This window comes from Heteronotia binoei, chromosome 10 (assembly GCF_032191835.1).
Source record: "Heteronotia binoei isolate CCM8104 ecotype False Entrance Well chromosome 10, APGP_CSIRO_Hbin_v1, whole genome shotgun sequence".
Taxonomy (NCBI): domain Eukaryota; kingdom Metazoa; phylum Chordata; class Lepidosauria; order Squamata; family Gekkonidae; genus Heteronotia; species Heteronotia binoei.
The window spans coordinates 11,900,777-11,919,223 of NC_083232.1; the positions used below are offsets into that span (position 1 = coordinate 11,900,777).

General features: G+C 46.5%; 1 protein-coding gene across 1 annotated transcript in view; it reads left to right on the forward strand.

The window, feature by feature from the left end:
- The window catches only part of CTDSPL (CTD small phosphatase like), a 117,661-nt gene extending 99,540 nt beyond the window's left edge, over positions 1-18,121 (forward strand). The window contains exons 7-9 of the mRNA XM_060247980.1: positions 873-965; positions 11,474-11,659; positions 16,529-18,121. Coding sequence (XP_060103963.1) covers positions 873-965; positions 11,474-11,659; positions 16,529-16,654 — 405 coding nt within the window. The 3' untranslated portion in view covers positions 16,655-18,121. The remainder of the gene's footprint in view (positions 1-872; positions 966-11,473; positions 11,660-16,528) is intronic.
- Positions 18,122-18,447: the final 326 nt, after the last annotated feature.

Sequence of the window (18,447 nt, forward strand, 5' to 3'; positions counted from 1 at the left end):
AAGAATGGCCGCTGTCAAGAAGGCGTTCGTTATGAAAGAGTGTTGGGTGTTAGCATCAATGTACAAGTTCTGTTAGCATCAATGTACAAGGCAGTGATATTCAGTTAGCATTTTTATTATTTTTTTTCAACCCACAAACAAACACAAGCCTTTATTGGCATATATCGGATTGTAAATAAGGCAAAAAAAAAGAGCTACAGAAAGAACAAAATAAGCCAGTCGTATACAGCTATACATGGGACAATCGATCCTTGATCGCCATACTCGAGAATAAAGCAGCCTTTTCAGTTATTTCAGATGACAAATCGTGCAGAAGACAGCGTGCCTTTGCAGCATCTGAGCAACATGTCATATTGAGCAGAATTGGGTCTAGAAACCTAAGGCGTAGAGTATCAGATTGGGAGCATTGCGAAAGAATATGGGACAATTAGGAATTGAACATCATTTAGAAGTAGAACGTAGCGCCTGTGTTTGATCACAGCAGCATTGTCATTTATCTGATTGCTTTATTGTTTTAATGTTGTTTTCGTTTGCTGTCTGTTTTGTGCTTTTAGCCGCCTTGAGTCTGTACAGAATGGGCGGGATATAAATATAACGTAAATAATTGAATGAATGAATCTGATTTATGATCTGTGTTGCTGTCCATCGTGTTCCTTCTATCTACCTTGCAGGAAATCCTAGGCTTACTATATCCAAGGTAACCTTTCAGGTATTTTTAAAGCATGGAGCGTCTTCTGGGATCCAGCTTCTAAGCGTCTTGTCCGTCCTGGTTATTGCCACAGTCTCGAATTATGATGCCCCCCTCAGTGCCAGTTGCTTAGCTCTCGGTCGGGCTCACCTGTTTCTCTCCTCCATCCTCCCTTTTCTTCCAGGTTTATGTATTGAAGCGACCGCACGTAGATGAGTTCCTCCAGAGGATGGGAGAGCTCTACGAATGTGTGCTGTTCACAGCCAGTTTAGCAAAGGTAAGGTTGCCAAGCATCTCTCTTTGCCTTGCTAGGTGTGCTTCCCTTTAGGCGCCCCAAGATTGGCCTGAGCAAACCTTCAGGCTCTTAGAACGGCCGATTCTGCCCTGATGGAGAGCCTTTGTCACTTAGCAGCGTGGAGGTATCAGCTCAGTTGAGAGTAACTGCTGTATGAACTAACCCCAGAGATCTTTGGGCTCACATGCTTCTTCCTCCTGTTTGGTGTGGAGAGCCAGTTTGGTGTAGTGGTTAAGTGTGCGGACTCTTATCTGGGAGAACCGGGTTTGATTCCCCACTCCTCCACTTGCACCTGCTGGAATGGCCTTGGGTCAGCCATAGCTCTGGCAGAGGTTGTCCTTGAAAGGGCAGCTGCTGTGAGAGCCCTCTCCAGCCCCACCCACCTCACAGGGTGTCTGTTGTGGGGGAGGAAGGTAAAGGAGACTGTGAGCCCCTCTGAGACACTTCAGAGTGGAAGGTGGGATATAAATCCAATATCTTCATCTACCTCACAGGGTGTCTGTTGTGGGGGAGGAAGGTAAAGGAGATTGTGAGCCGCTCTGAGACTCTTCGGAGTGGAGGGCGGGATATAAATCCAATATCTTCTTCTCCTCCTCCCTCATGCAGAGGCTGTGAATGAACTTCTTTAGAGATTCACAGCAAATCACAGTTTGCCTTTTATAGCTGATGAATCGGCAAGATGCAGTTTGCACTCCCTCTACAGGCCCAAACCACAGTTTATTTGCAGTTTGGAATCCTGGTTTGCAGGAGGAGTATATCCTTTGGGAGATTGGATCAGATCGCATGTATTCATCCTGTTAGCGGAGGCGCTTTCCACCAGTGTAGAAGAAGACGACTGCAGATTTATACTCCACCCTTCTCTCTGAATCAGAGACTCAGAGCGGCTTACAGTCTCCTCTATCTTCTCCCCCCACAACAGACATCCTGTGAGGTGGGTGGGGCTGAGAGGGCTCTCACAGCAGCTGCCCTTTCAGGGACAACCTCTGCCAGAGCTATGGCTAACTCAAGGCCATTCCAGCAGCTGTAAGTGGATGAGTGGGGAATCAAACCCAGTTCTCCCTGGTAAGAGTCCGCACACTTAACCACTACACCAAACTGGCTCCCTTACAGCAGGGGAAGACTGCTTCTGTCAAGGAAAAGAGCCTCTGCTAGTGGAATGGAACTGTTAGTTTGCCTTTAGTTTGCTGGTCCAGATGTAACTGCAAACTTGTGGTCTTTTTCACTGGAAACCTCTGGCTAGATAACTGCACAACTGGAGGGAAGGGAGCATATTAATCCGAGGACAGTCTCCCCCCCAGACTCATTCTTGTAGAGCAGAGGTGGCCAACGGTAGCTCTCCAGATGTTTTTTGCCTACAACTCCCATCAGCCTCAGCCAGCATGGCCAATGGCTGGGGCTGATGGACGTTGTAGGCAAAAAACATCTGGAGAGCTGCCGTTGGCCACCCCTGATGTAGAGGCAAACCGTGGTTTACCATTATGTCTGAACCAAGTCAAGATCATACTACAGAATCAGTCACCAGAATTGTGGAGCAAATGCCTGGAGGTTTGGAAGATCCACAGTTACAGGAGTGAATAGACCTTGGAACGTCTGCGTGTCTAAAAATTGTGTGTCTCTGGGTTTTTTGTGGGTTTTTTTGCACTGCCTGAAGTGTTCTTCAAGGACCTCTTAGTCGGGGCTTTCTTTACAGGTAGATTCAAATACGGAGAAAATAATTATCTTAATCTTCCTCCCCCCCTCTTCTTCTTCTTCTGCTTCTTTATCTGACAGTGTGTACTTTTGTCTGCTAGTGTGTGGGTAAGTGTTTCCATGGTAACAATATCACATATGGGCCTGTCTCCTAATGCAGCTTCCATGTTTTTGCTTGCGATTCCCGTATCGAAAGACTTTTTTTTGGTTACCATGGTTTAGAGGGGCAGGAAAGAACGGGAATAAATAGCTTATTACATAAGGTAGTCCATAAAAGCTGGCACAAGTGAAATGCATTCACTGCAAGGCAGTGGCGGTGTTAGCTTACTAACACGCCTGGATCAAACTTTTAAAAGAAGACAGAGCATTCTTAGCCGAATAGTGTTCTGTTCTTGTAAACCTCAATGTTGTACCAACATATGTGATATTTGGGGGGGAGGCGTGTCAGTATTTTCGTGTCCCGTGAGTTGTCGTAGATATAGTGCCGCCTCTAGTGAGCTCCACCGTATGCTTAGCCGTCGTTAGTCCTGTGATGTTTTCGATGGTGGTTGTAGTTTTGACTGTAGACGGCAGCAGAAAATGAATCTGAAATGTTTTCTTCGGTAGAGAGCGGTCACAGCTTTTGCTAACGTTGGGAGAAATCAGGGGTCGGAAAAAGCACGCCTCTCCTAAGCAGATGGAGAGCTCAAGCAGGCTCTCTGCAACTAGACAGTGTATCTCCTGAGTCCTTAGAGGCGAGAGAGCGTCTTGCTTGCGACAGGCACAGGGCACCCATACGGTGCTTCCGCCAAGCACCCATTCCATTTCCTGGCTTCAGGTAATCCAGTTCCTCTGGACCAAGTGTTATGGGGTTGGGTTGCTGGCTGGCAGGGTGGCAAGCGTAAACGCTGAGTCTTTTATCAAAGATTTCAGGTTTTCACGGCTGGTAACATCATTAGGGTTTGTAGAATCTTTCGGGCTCAAGTGCCGTGTTCTACTGGAGAAAGTTTTCCTTCCAGACGTTTCGTTCTCAGCTGCGGAGAACATCCTCAGTGGCGTTGCAGCCGGAGCAGGCGCTCTGACCTTCTTGGCTGCTGTGCGTTGAGTGAGGCCAGGGCTGCTGGAGAGCTGCTATTTCTAGGCTGGAGGGGGTGTGGTGAGATGCACACCACACTCCATGCACAGCAGCCAAGAAGGTCTGAGCGCCTGCTCCGGCTGCAACGCCACTGAGGATGTTCTCCGCAGCTGAGAATGAAACGTCTGGAAGGAAAATTTTCTCCAGTAGAACACGGCACTTGAGCCCGAAAGATTCTACCAACCCTAATGCTGAGTCTTTTATTTCACAACCGCGTCTTCCAGCTCTGCCCCCAAAGTGGCTTACGATTAGAGTGGCTGTAGCCCACCCACTTTGCATTATTAAGCTGCGCCTTGCCAGAGAGCTAAAGGGCTCTTGGCCTGTGGCTCTTAGCCTGGGGGCTGTGTAAGGACCAGGAACCCAGATCCCTATTTCCTTGTGCTCCCAATAAGGTAAGTAGACTCTCCAGGCGGGGAGCCACATAAACAGGGTTTAAAAAGAGACTGCATATTTTAAAAAAGCTATCATGAAGGTAGAATGCCAGCAGGGGGGGTGGGGGCTTTCCAGTGTTTTGCACTGAGTGTCACATGTATGACTATCTGCCCACAGGACAAAAGTCTTGGGTGTGTGCTCGATGCAAGGAGCTCCTGGTCCTCAGGGAACGAGTTCGTACCGTTGAGGCTGAGGTGACTGACCTGGAGAAGCAGAGACAGTCAGGCACTCACGGAAGACTCTCGGGGACGTGTTAGTTGAGCCCCGATCTGAACGTGGCAGCCCCGTTGCTGCCAGGGAGCGTGAGGGTCAAGAGGGAACAGGGCACCGTGCTGAGGATAAGGGGAATGCGCCCTCAGAAGGGACCTTTTCTTCGGTTGGTGAACAGGAATCCTTTCGCGCCAAGGAACCATCCCTGAGTGGGGAGAGAGGGAGGGTCTTAGTAGTTGGTGATTCAATCCTTAGGCAAGTAGACAGCTGGGTGGCAAAACCGCATACTGACCGTATGGTGACTTGCCTGCCTGGTGCGAAGGTAGCGGACATTACGCGTGTAGTAGATAGACTGATAGACAGTGCTGGGGAGGAGCCGGTGGTCGTGGTGCATGTTGGCACCAACGATGTGGGGAAATGCACTTGTGAGATCCTGGAGGAAAAATTTAGGCTGCTAGGCGGGAGACTTAAGGCCAGGACCTCCAAGGTAGCCTTCCCAGAAGTGCTACCTGTTCCACGTGCAGGGCTGGAGAGACAGGCACAAATTAGAAGTCTTAATGTGTGGATGAGACGATGGTGCAAGGAGGAAGGGTTTAATTTTGTTAGGCACTGGGATGCTTTCTGGAACAAGCGGGAGCTGTATAAAAGAGACGGTCTCCACTTGTCCCCGGATGGAACCAGGCTGCTGGCGCTTAAAATCAAAAAGGTGGTAGAGCAGTTTTTAAACTAAATCTAGGGGGAAAGCTGACAGGAGATGAAATGTCTCTGGTTCGGGAAGACTCATCTCAAAGAGATGAAGGGTTAGCTGATACTTTTCTACCGGGTAATGGAACAGAGTTGTCCACTGAGACGGTGACAAACAGAATGGATTGCCTGCCAGAGTCTCGGGGTGGCAGGAGGAAGGTGGCGGGCCTAGCTTGCCTAGGAAATTATAGATGTTTGTACACAAATGCTAGAAGTCTTTGAAGTAAAATTGGTGAGTTGGGATGTTTAGTGTTGAAAGAAAACATAGACATTGTGGGAATTTCAGAAACTTGGTGGAATGAGGAGAATCAGTGGGACACGGTGATTCCTGGATATAAGTTATACCGGAAGGATAGGGAGGGAAGGGCTGGAGGTGGGGTGGCTCTGTATGTCAGAGAGGGCATACGGTCCAGTAAGACTGAGGTCAGAGAATTAGACTCCCTTCTAGAAATGCTTTGGGTTGAAATAGAGGGCCCAAAAGGCAATTTAACTATGGGAGTTTGTTATCGCCCACCAAATCAAAAGACAGAGGACGACTATAATATGATGGAAGGCTTAAAGATGGTGGCTAGACGAAAAAACTGTGTTGTCATAGGTGATTTTAACTACCCGCAGATTGATTGGGTCAATATGTGTTCTGGTTGAGAGAAGGAGAAAAGAGACTGAGTTTCTAGATGCTCTCAATGACTGTGCTATGGAGCAGATGGTCACAGAACCTACCAGGGGTGGGGCGATCTTGGATTTGGTCCTAAGTAATGCCCAAGACCTGGTGAGAGATGTAAAAGTGATCGCACCGCTTGGGAGCAGTGACCATAACGTTATTGATTTCACTATTTGTATAAATAGGGAGTTCCCCAAAAGACCAGCACAACCACGTTTAACTTTAAAAGGGGTAAATTCTCTGAGATGCGGAGGCATGTGAAGAGGAAACTGAAAGGAAAGGTAAATACAGTCAAAACTCTTGGGGAAGCTTGGAGGCTATTTAAAACTACAATCCTAGAAGCACAGATAAAATATATACCACAAGTTAGGAAAGGTGCAAACAGGTATAAGAGAAGGCCTGCATGGTTAACAAACAAAGTAATGGAAGCTGTAAAAGGTAAGAAGGACTCCTTTAAGCGGTGGAAAGCTAGTCCAAGTGAAAAGGGAACACAGGCAATGGCAAATCAAATGCAAGACTGTGATCAGGCAGGCAAAAAGGGACTATGAGGAGCATATTGCAAAAAACATAAAGCCAAACAATAAAAATTTCTTCAAATATATTAAAAAGGAAACCAGCCAGGGAGGCAGTGGGGCCCTTGGATGACCAAGGGGTCAAAGGATTACTGAAGGAGGATAGGGAAATGGCTGAAAAACTAAATGCATTTTTTGCCTCCGTCTTCATTGTGGAAGATGAGAAGTATTTGCCTGCTCCGGAACCACTTCTATTGGAAGGGGTGTTGAAAGACCTGAGCCAGATTGAGGTGACAAGAGAGGAGGTCCTACAACTGATGGACTAATTAAAAACTAATACGTCACCAGCTCCGGATGGCATACATCCAAGAGTTCTGAAAGAACTCAAAGTTGAACTTGTGGATCTTCTGACAAAAATATGTAATCTTTCATTGAAATCTGCCTCCGTTCCTGAGGACTGGAAGGTATCAAATGTCACCCCCATCTTTAAAAAGGGTTTCAGAGGAGATCCGGGTAACTACAGGCCAGTCAGTCTGACTTCAATACCGGGAAAGTTGGTAGAAACCATTATCAAGGACAGAATGAGTAGGCACATTGATGAACACAGGTTATTGAGCAAGACTCAGCATGGGTTCTGTAGGGGAAGATCTTGCCTCACTAACCTGTTACATTTCTTTGAGGGGGTGAACAAACATGTGGACAAAGGAGACCTGATAGATATTGTTTACCTTGACTTCCAGAAAGCTTTTGATAAAGTTCCTCATCAAAGGCTCTTTAGTAAGCTCGAGAGTCATGGAGTAAAAGGACAGGTCCTCTTGTGGATCAAAAACTGGCTAATTAATAGGAAGCAGATAGTGAGTATAAATGGGCAGTCTTCGCAGTGGAGGATGGTAAGCAGTGGGGTGCCGCAGGGTTCAGTACTGGGTCCCATGCTCTTTAACTTGTTCATAAATGATTTGGAGTTGAGAGTAAGCAGTGAAGTGGCCAAGTTTGCGGATGACACTAAATTGTTCAGGGTGGTAAGAACCAGAGAGGATTGTGAGGAACTCCAAAGGGATCTGATGAGGCTGGGTGAGTGGGCGTCAACGTGGCAGATGAAGTTCAGTGTGGCCAAGTGCAAAGTAATGCACATTGGGGCCAAGAATCCCAGCTGCAAATACAAGTTGATGGGGTGTGAACTGGCAGAGAGTGACCAAGAGAGAGATCTTGGGGTTGTGGTAGATAACGCACTGAAAATGTCAAGACAGTGTGCGATTATAATAAAAAAGGCCAACGCCATGCTGGGTATTATTAGGAAGGGAAATGAAAATAAATCAGCCAGTATCATAATGCCCCTGTATAAATCGATGGTGTGGTCTCATTTGGAATACTGTGTGCAATTCTGGTCACCGCACCTCAAAAAGGATATTATAGCATTGGAAAAAGTGCAGAAAAGGGCAACTAGAATGATTCAAGGTTTGGAACACTTTCCCTATGAAGAAAGGTTAAAACGCTTGGGGCTCTTTAGCTTGGAGAAACGTCAACTGCGGGGTGACATGATAGAGGTTTACAAGTTTATGCATGGGATGGAGAAAGTAGAGAAAGAAGTACTTTTCTCCCTTTCTCACAATACAAGAACTCGTGGGCATTCAATGAAATTGCTGAGCAGTCGAGTTAGAACAGATAAAAGGAGGTACTTCTTCACCCAAAGGGTGATTAACATGTGAAATTCACTGCCACAGGAGGTGGTGGCAGCTACAAGCATAGCCATCTTCAAGAGGGGGTTAGATAAAAATATGGAGCAGAGGTCCATCAGTGGCTATTAGCCACAGTGTTTATATATATGTGTGTGTGTGTGTGTGTATAAATTTTTGGCCACTGTGTGATACAGAGTGTTGGACTGGATGGACCATTGGCCTGATCCAACATGGCTTCTCTGATGTTCTTATAATAATAATAATAATACTTTTTATTTATATCCCGCCCTCCCTGCCAAGGCAGGCTCAGGGCGGCTCACAACATAAATACAATGTACAGTAAAACCATAATACACGATAATTACAATTATATAAAACCATCATTAAATCAACTTGTATAAAAATTAACATTATGGTGCTTATGTTCTTACGATTCAAAACGTTGTCCATTAACGAATGCATTTCTGTTGAAGTTTGGTGTGGTCAAGATACCGTCCATTTCTAGGCAAATACTGTGGTCCCCTTGGAATAACTACACATTGCATCTCTGGAGGCTGCATCTGCTCTCAGCGGTGGAATGAAGACAGGATCAGTTCATTCCTCTGTCTTCATCAGACAGCTTTAGTACAGTGGGCACGGAAGTGTGGTCACCACAGTGTCCTCTTATGCTGCCTGCTAAGGTCCCTTCCAGCATGGAGGAGCCACGAGGGCTGGGCTTTTCCACCTTACAGAGAAGCTCTTCTTCCTTTTGTGTGAGTGACCAAGCATGTGGGCCTATTTGTCTGATGCTTGCACTGGAAAGGGCAGCCAAGCCCATTCAAAGTTGTTATTCCTCAGAGATGCAGTGAGATCAGAAGAGTGTCTCATTTCAACTCCCAAGATTGTAGCAGAGACATCATGCTGCATCTCAAGGTGAAATAGGGCTCGTCTAAATTCTCACGAGAGTTGTCCGTGTTGACAATTTAGTATGTAATCCAAAAGATTCATTTGAGCCTGTGTTCCTATCCTCTTGTGATGGAGGTACGTTTTCAGTAGTTAACATTTCTTGACAGTCCACAGAGGGTTCTATCTATCTGTCTGTCTGTCTGTCTATCTATCTATCTTTCTATCTATCTATCTATCTTTCTATCTATCAATCATCTATCTATCTATCTATCTATCTATCTATCTATCTATCTATCAATCCATCATCTATCTATCATCTATCAATCATCTATCATCTATCTATCTATCATCTATCTATCATCTATCTCTCTATCATCTCTCTCTCTCTCTCTCTCTGTTCCTTCCCTTCCCTTCCCTTCCCTTCCCCGTCAAATCATAGACAACTTACTGCAATCCTGTAGGGTTTCCAAGACAAGAAACACCCAGAGGCGTTTTGCCCTTGCCTGTCTCTGTGTAGCAACCCTGGACTTCCTGGGTGGTCTCCCATCCAAATACTCTCAAGGGACAAGCCTGTCTGAGGTCCGACAGGGTCAGGCTATCTATAGAGTAAGATTGCCCAACTGGTAGATGTTGCATGATTTTTCCCCCCACCTGACACTTGGGAACCTTTAATATTCCTGCTCACGCTGTAGGCATCATCATCCCCTTGTGAAGAGACCCCATCATTATCTCTACTGAGCTGGTTCCTCTCACCCTTGCCTCGGGAACCAGGCCTTTGGTACAATTGACGGGATGGCTGTGCAGCTATCCTTCAGCTGTGTCTAGGTTTAGAATGATCCTGCAACATTGCTCGGCTCCTCAGTTGAGCGTCAGTTGTCAGGCAACCTGGTGAACAGCCCTCTGCTTTGTGCTTCCTTTGGAGGAACTTGGGTGGAATATGGTTTAAACTGGTATTTGATGGATCCTGTCCGTAAACCTGGTTGGGGGGTGTGTGGAAATACATTCTAGAGAGGCTGGAGTCCATTAGCGCTTTTAAAGACTGATAACATATACGACAGTGTAACCTTTTATGAGTCAGAGCACATTTTGCCGGATGCAGGGAATATCCATCCCGAGCACATAAAACCATACATAAATTTTTATGCACGAGAAGGGGAATGGGGAGAGAAGAGATGCTTTAAGGACAAAGCTGTGTAGGACAAGAATTGACCTCTCCTTGTAGCATCTCTCCCCCCACCCCCCAAAAAACCAGACACCCTTTCTGTTGCTCTTACTCTGTGTATAAATTTAGCTGCCTGGCATGAGCTGAAAATGTCTGCCCTGACCTCGGAGCTTCTGGTGCGACATATTTTGTTAGTCCTCAAAGTGCTACTGGAGTCTGAAAAATTTGTGTCCATTTTCAGTCCCAGTGCGATTAGCTCCTTTTCACGTTCCTCTGTCTGGTGGAGTTAAACAGGGTTACCGTAAAGTTGTGTCTGGATCAGAAGGCTCTTCTTCCATCTGTGACTTCCTTTCACAAACCTGGCCATTAAAAATATTTTGACCAAGCATCAATGTTCTCTCTAAACTTGCAGGGTCTTGTGAGCAAAGATTCTACTTTGTGAGCTGCTGGCATTAAAGCTGTGAGCTACTGCATAAGTCAGTGTGCTCTGGGGTCCTCCTTCCTGAGCTAAGACAAAAAATGCATGAACTGGAGGCTCAAAATCTGTGAGCTCGCTCACGCTCACTCAGCTTAGAGGGAACATTGCCAGGCATACATCTGATCTCTCTATAGTTCATCAGGAAATCTACATACTGACCTACTGCTTTTGTGGCAGTCCCATAGTACCTCCACTTCTTAGCTAACCACAGTGACTCCTGAAAGTATTCTCAATAAAGGTTTGGTGCTTAGCCAAGTTGTGGTGTGTGTGTGTTTTAAAAAAAAAACTTGTCCATTATGACCATTTTGCAGACATGGCTCTTGAAAATTGTCACTGCATAGGAGGTTTTGTAGCATCTCACGAAGGCAGGTTGCAGACGGGCACTTGCCCTATATTTGAGCTCATGGTCCGGGCTCCCAGAAGCTTCTTCACAGAGACAAGAGGGAAGGCCGCATCCCCCATCCCTCTCAGACTTGTGGAAGGTTGCACAGCCTGAGCCAGGGGTGGCCAAACTTGTTAGACACAAAGAGCCACATAGAATAGTCATCAGATGTTTGAGAGCCACAAGACATGAACGTCAGATGTTTGAGGGAAGGGAGGAAGGCAAAGAGGTGGAAAGAAAGCAACTTTAAATGTATTCTCCAAGCTGCTGGCTGGCTTGGCTTGGCGAATTGATTGAAAGAGAGAAATGCCTTTTCAAAGTCAGCCATTGAGGACTTTGAGAGCCACACAATATGTGTGAAAGAGCCACATGTGGCTCCTGAGCCGCAGTTTGGCCAGCCACGGCCTGAGCTGTGTAAAACGATCGTCGTAGCTTTGCCTGTAATCGAGGAAGGCAGTAACACCTGCCCTGTAAAGGTGTGCTAATTTCTGCGGCACAGCAGAAGTCGGACGCTGCGTCTTAATCGTTTCCCTTCTTTATCCAAGTATGCAGACCCAGTGGCGGACTTGTTGGATCGCTGGGGCGTGTTCAGGGCCCGTCTCTTCAGAGAATCCTGCGTTTTCCACAGAGGGAATTACGTGAAGGACCTCAGCCGGCTGGGGCGAGAGCTGAGCAAAGTTATCATAGTCGACAACTCCCCCGCATCGTACATCTTCCATCCAGAAAATGCAGTGAGTAACGGCAGCCGTGATACGTAGAGCGCTTTCTGCATTTTCTGGGATTGCGTCTTCGGGAGCTTCCTGTCTTTTTTTAAAAAATGCAAAAACGCTCATGCCTGTCAATGTAAGATGCAGTGCATTAATATCATAATCGAGCAGCGGTAGGTAATGCTCGGAGGCAAAGGTAGGCTGTTCTCTCTGTGGTGTCAGCATTTCCACACCGCTTCTGAAGAGGCAAAGATGATGAACGGGTTTGTTCTGGATTTTCCATGCTGACCAAGCCTAATTTAAATACGGTGCTGGTGAGGCAAAAGAGCGTTCCCGCGTGACTTTGCACGGTCTCGGGGTCTCATTTAAACTGTGCCACAGCTTGTGAGGAGCGGCTGAGTTGGCACACCAGAGAGCTGTAGCCTTTGTGGAACTGTAACGTTGCCATACAGACTTGGGTACCAGTGAAATGAGACGATGAGCCTGTGAAAAGCCCCACGGAGAAACCTCTTGGACTGATCAGCGTCATGTTTTAAAGCAGACTTTGGGCAGTACAGATTTAAGGTTTTATGCCAGATGTGCATTGATGCCTAGAATCCTTGCACCCTTTTATGTCAACATGACTTTTTTTTTGTATTTTTTTGTATTTTTCATGTGTGTATTTCTGCACCTGGAAGTCACGTTGACCTCTGGTGACTGACCCCTACTGGGGGCCTGGAGGATATTCACAGAGGTGGCTGAATAAGCCTGCCTCTGCCTCCTGACTGGGTATTCCAAGGACAGTTCCCATCCAAGTGCTAACCATAGTCGACCCACTTAGCTTCCAAAATCTGACAGGATCAGGCTTGCCCAGCTATTCAGGTCAGGGCAGATCATACAGACTTGAACAATGTCACCGCTGTTAAAACTGAATCTTCCACTTGGGACTAACCACATCCTATTAACTTTAGAGAAGAGCCCCGTGGCGCAGAGTGGTAAAGCTGCAGTACTGCAGTCTGAGCTCCCTGCTGACGACCTGAGTTCGATCCCAGCGGAAGCTGGTTTCAGGTAGCCGGCTCCAGGTTGACTCAGCCTTCCATCCTTCCGAGGTGGATAAAATGAGTGCCCAGCTTGCCTGGGGGGAGGGGAGTGGAGATGACTGGGGAAGGCAATGGCAAACCACCCCATTAAAAAGTCTGCCGTGAAAACGTCGTGATGCGACGTCACCCCAGAGTCAGAAATGACTGGTGCTTGCACAGGGGATTACCTTGACCTTTATTAACTTTAGATAACCCAAAACTATGATCTGTATGAGGTGGTTGTGGATCAAAAGCCGGGATGCTTGCAGTATTTAGAAGTCAGACTGGGGAGAGAGAAGGTGGGCCCAGACGTTCTGTTCTCAACAGTGCATTCTAGGCTCCTCTTCACCCCTGCAGTTCCTCACAGCCAGTCTTCGTTATCACTGTTTCCATGTCTTCCAAAGCTGAACCTCAGCACTGATAGAGATTCTTGAGCTTTGCCCCCAGAGGCTGTTTGTCAAATTGAGGAAGAGGGTGGGGTAAAAGGGAGGCATATTCCCAACAATGTTATGCAACAAATAATAATGGGAGTGACGGTTTAAAACAGTTTGTAGGAAAACCCGACACTTAGGCCAAAAATACACTAATAATAATTATTAATTATGAAATCATTGAGTCCAACGTAGTGGTCTTATAGCCCAGTTCCAAATGAAGGTTCAAGGTTTTTTTTTTTTTTACTCCGTTTCAATTTTTTCTTCCACAGCGGTTAGGGCTCCTCAGTCAATTCATTCTATCCAGGACGTCAATTGTGTACAACTCAAGTGGTGATATTTCTGCTATTATGCAATATCTGCACTTCTCTTTGAGATATTCTTCTCTATCTCCTGTTTGTTTCTTGCCTGAACTTAGGAATCAACCCTCTTTTTCTCAAAACAGAGGCTTGATTCCTAAGTTCATGCAAGGAACAAATAGGAGATAGAGAAGAGTATCTCAAAGAGAAGTGCAGATATTGCATAATAGCAGAAATAATACCCCTTGAGTTGTACACAATTGACGTCCTGGATAGAATGAATTGATTGAGGAGCCCTAACCGCTGTGGAAGAAAAAATTGAAACGGAGTAAAAAAAAAAAATACCTTGAACCTTCATTTGGAACTGGGCTATAAGACCACTGCGTTGGACTCAATGATTTCATAATTAATAATTATTATTAGTGTATTTTTGGCCTAAGTGTCGGGTTTTCCTACAAACTGTAAAAGGGAGGCCCCCAGAGTCGAATGCACAGCATCACAGCTGTTTCTTGCTTTCTCCGGGAACCTAGGCGGTAAAAGCCAGGCCTGAATTTTCTAATCGTCAGCGGCCTGGACCTTTTTTGGATGTGCCCCAATTAGTGCATTAGCGATGCAGTGATTAAAAGCGTTGAACTGGGATCTGGGAGACCCGGCTTCAAATCTCTGTTCTGCCGCAGGAGCCCGCTGGGTGACCCTGGGCCTGTCACATATGCTTGGCCTGATCTACCTGACAAGGTTGTTGTAAGGCTAAAATGGAGGAGAGGAGAACCGTGCGAGCCACCTTGGTTCTCTGCTGGGGAGGGAAAAGGCAGGATATAAAATATAGTAAATAAAATAAAACATGAAAGTGTGAGAATTGAAGGTGGTTGAACCAAACTCTTTACTTGCATCTTATAGGTATTTAGTCTTTTAAAACATGTTGTCCCCAAGTGAGTTAGAAATTAGTTTTGCTTGAATGAAACCAGGAGTTTTCAGAATTCTGTAGAAACTGCTGAAATCATGGAGCATCTGGTCTGTCTTACGTAACCTACCAACTGTTCAACAGACACTATAGAGATCATTACCAAATGGTTAGTTCTTAGACCAGTGAATGAAATCTTTTTTTGGGGGGGGGGGTGGTGGTGTGGGGGGGAGAATAGGGTAAAAAAATAACATCCTGTAGCCAATACTCCCTCTAAGCCGTGAGTCTTGTGAGCAAGAATTCTACTTTGTGAGCTACTGGCATTGAAGTTGTGAGCTGCTGCGTAAATTATCTTGCTTTGGGGCTATTTTTCCTGAACTAAGGCAAAAATGTGTGAGCCGGTGAGTAAAAAACTCACACTAACTCAGCTTAGAGGGGACACTGCTTGTAGCCTTAGGCCGTTTTCGCACTCACGTTTTACTGGCGCCACGACCCTCCTGACGCCGGCGAATCTGCATGGATTTTGCACCAGAAGCGCCGGCGCACCCAGAAGCGCCGGCTACTTCCGTCGCTAAGCCAGCGCAAACGGAAATCGCAAAGATGCAGGAAAACGTTTGCTCTGGCTTAGCGACGGAAGTAGCCGGCGCTTCTGGGTGCGCCGGCGCTTCTGGTGCAAAATCCATGCAGATTCGCCGGCGTCAGGAGGGTCGTGGCGCCAGTAAAACGTGAGTGCGAAAACACCCTTAGTTTGTTGAGCATGAATTAACAGGCTTGACGGTGGACCATTAACCACCAACTGAAGTCAAGGCCAGCGCCAGGGTTCCTGCTGCCCTAGGCCCTGCTCCCAACCCAGGGGTGGGGTGGCAGCCTGTGTGTTCCTTGGAGCCCCCCAAAGATGCGCTCTGAGGAGTGCGCAGGCTGCTGCCTCCCCCCGCTGCTCTCACCTTCCTGGGTCTGCATAGGCTAGACGGTGGGACTTGAGTCTTCATAGACTTGGGAAGGTGAGGGCAGCTAGCCCTAACCCTCGGGCTCCATGGAGAGCACATGCCACTTCGCTGCTCTCACCTTCCTGGGTCTGTGCAGACCCGAGAAGGTGAGAGCAAGGGGGGGAGGGACACCCAGTGGAGCCCCTGTAGGCCAGGTGGAGCCCTAGACAGCCACCTACCTGGTCTACTCCTACGTGCTGGCCCTGAGTGCCAGAGATAAGATCTACCTTAGCAACCCACGTATCAGCTCTTCTTTTCGTAATAAAGGGATTTCTGTACTAAAGGCACATCTTTAGATAAATGTACAAAGCACAGGTCCATCAGTGGCTATTAGCCACAGCATGTTGACAGAGCTCTCTGTCTGGGGCAGTGATGCTCTGTATTCTTGGTGCTTGGGGGAACCCACAGTGGGAGGGCTTCTGGTCTCCTAGCCCCACTGGTGGACCTGCTGATGGTACCTGGTTTTTTTGGCCACTGTGTGACACAGAGTGTTGGACTGGATGGGCCACTGGCCTGATCCAACATGGCTTCTCTTATGTTCTTACGTGACACAGAGTGTTGGACTGAATGGGCCATTGGCCTGATCCAACATGGCTTCTCTTATGTTCTTATGTGACACAGAGTGTTGGACTGAATGAGCTATTAGCCTGATCCAACATGGCTTCTCTTATGTTGTTATGTGACACAGAATGTTGGACTGGATGGGCCATTGGCCTGATCCAACATGGCTTCTCTTATGTTCTTATGTGACACAAAGTGTTGGACTGGATGGGCCATTGGCCTGATCCAACATGGCTTCTCTTATGTGACACAGAGTGTTGGACTGGATGGGCCATTGTCCTGATCCAACATGGCTTCTCTTATGTTCTTCTGTGACACAGAGTGTTGGACTGGATGGGCCATTGGCCTGATCCAACATGGCTTCTCTTATGTTCTTATGTGACACAAAGTGTTGGACTGGATGGGCCATTGGCCTGATCCAACATGGCTTCTCTTATGTGACACAGAGTGTTGGACTGGATGGGCCATTGTCCTGATCCAACATGGCTTCTCTTATGTTCTTCTGTGACACAGAGTGTTGGACTGGATGGGCCATTGGCCTGATCCAACATGGCTTCTCTTACGTTCTTATGTGACACAGAGTGTTGGACTGAATGGGCTATTGACCTGATCCAACATGGCTTTTCTTATGTTCTTGCATTTCTGCTTTGGTTTCAGGTGCCTGTGCAGTCCTGGTTCGATGACATGACGGACACAGAGTTGTTAGACCTTATTCCCTTCTTCGAAGGACTAAGCAAAGAGGAGGAAGTCTATACGATGCTTCATAAACTGTGCAACAGGTAGCCAATCCCAACCCGACCGGCTTCTCTGCCGCAGGACACACCTACCGGTCTCAACGCAGCTTCAAGGAGGCCTCTCCCGTCAAAGAGCCGTGCTGCTCTCCGATCTTCCTCTCCACATGCTGGACCTGAAGGACAATCATGGGTGGATGCGACTCAGTCTTGGGAGTCCTGATGCCGTAAAGGTGATAGAACTACTTTTTAAACAAAAACAACAACAACAACAAAATTAAAGAAGCTATTTTGAATGGGACTGTTTTAATGAATTTCATAAGCGGACGCGTTTTACAGAATCAGCTTTTTTTCTTAAAACATGCCAAAAACAATTTAAAAGCTTGATGTTATTTCAGCAAGTCGACTTCTCCTCTTTCCTCCTCGCCCCGCCCTGCTATGCAGACCATTTTGACCCTTCCCCCGCACCCACCCCCGCTTATGGAGCAGTTGAGCTGACTCTGGACTTTCTTTCTTCCATAATGAAGTGCCTTTTTGAATGTTGTTTTAAGATTTAAAAAAAAAAAAAGAAATCATTTTTGTATAAGGCATATTTCCAGACATCTTTTAGTCTTGTATCGTTTAAATGCTTTAAGTAGACAAAGACGAAGAAGAAAATTGGAAATCTTTTTATAGAGCACTGTAATATATTGGAAATGAGGACAAAGTTGACATAGGTTGTGGGGGTTCCTTTTCTGTCTCCGTGATGACACTTGAGTTTCTATTGGCTACGCTTTTATCATGTTGGAAAAGTTCCCTGATTGTACAAGGAGGAATTCATCGAGGCTGTGCACAGTTTGGTGGTACAGCTGTCATTCTGATTCAGGAGGTGTTTCACACGTGGTTTAAACACTTTTTTTGTTGACTGAATGTCAAGAAAGGGAATGGATACATACAGTGGCATGTTCTTTCTCAGCACTTCCAGAGTTGGGGGATTACAGTCTTTTACTAACGCACAACTTCAGGTATATTTCTGTTGAGGCCGGCGATGAAATAAGAGATCGAAGAAAATTGGTTTATCGTTTGCAGATTCCTTCCCAAAGAGAGGAGTATCCAGGTATTCAAGATATTTGTTGAGCTTTCAGAAACAGGAGCCTGAGCCCTGCTGAAAGGAGCGTAAGAAATCACTCGAGATGTGAAAGTTTGCAGCCGCGGGAAAACAAAATTGGGGGGGGGGGGCAATATTCCACTTTTCTAAAACGAGTCAACTTAGCACCGAAAAATGCATTTTGGTATAGTCACGAAATTCGAAAGCCTTCATCTAATTAAGAATGATTAGAAGTAAAAAATCAGAAATTAATCCAGCAGCGAAGATGGGGCCGCAGTCCCAAAGTATTGCAAGTTGAAAATTGAAACGTTCATCGTTATAGTAGACAAAGGAAGGTTTTATAATCGAGTGTTCGCCTGAGCATTATCATGCAGAAGCGGAAGAAACTCTTTAGTCTTAGCGATCGCAAAAATAAACACGTACTGTAATGAAGAACTGGCTGTTGGATATTACTGATGCACACAGGCTGTGGTCCTGTACTCCCTTTGGGATGTACCCCATTGAGGCCACTCCTAAGGACAAATACCTGGTGCTACACAGCCCCGGTTGCTGGATTGGGGAGGGGGGCACACTTTGGAGAGGGCTCCCCTTCGTAGCCATTGTGGAACCCTTCAAGAGTGAGAGACTTCAGGATGAGGTGTTTTTGCACCTTTTGTACCTTGATTCGGGAAGGTTTGCCGCAGGTGAAGCACGACAGTATTTTAAAAATAGTATTTAGCCGTCTCCTGTTCTCTTCCACCTGTTCTGCGATGGAAATA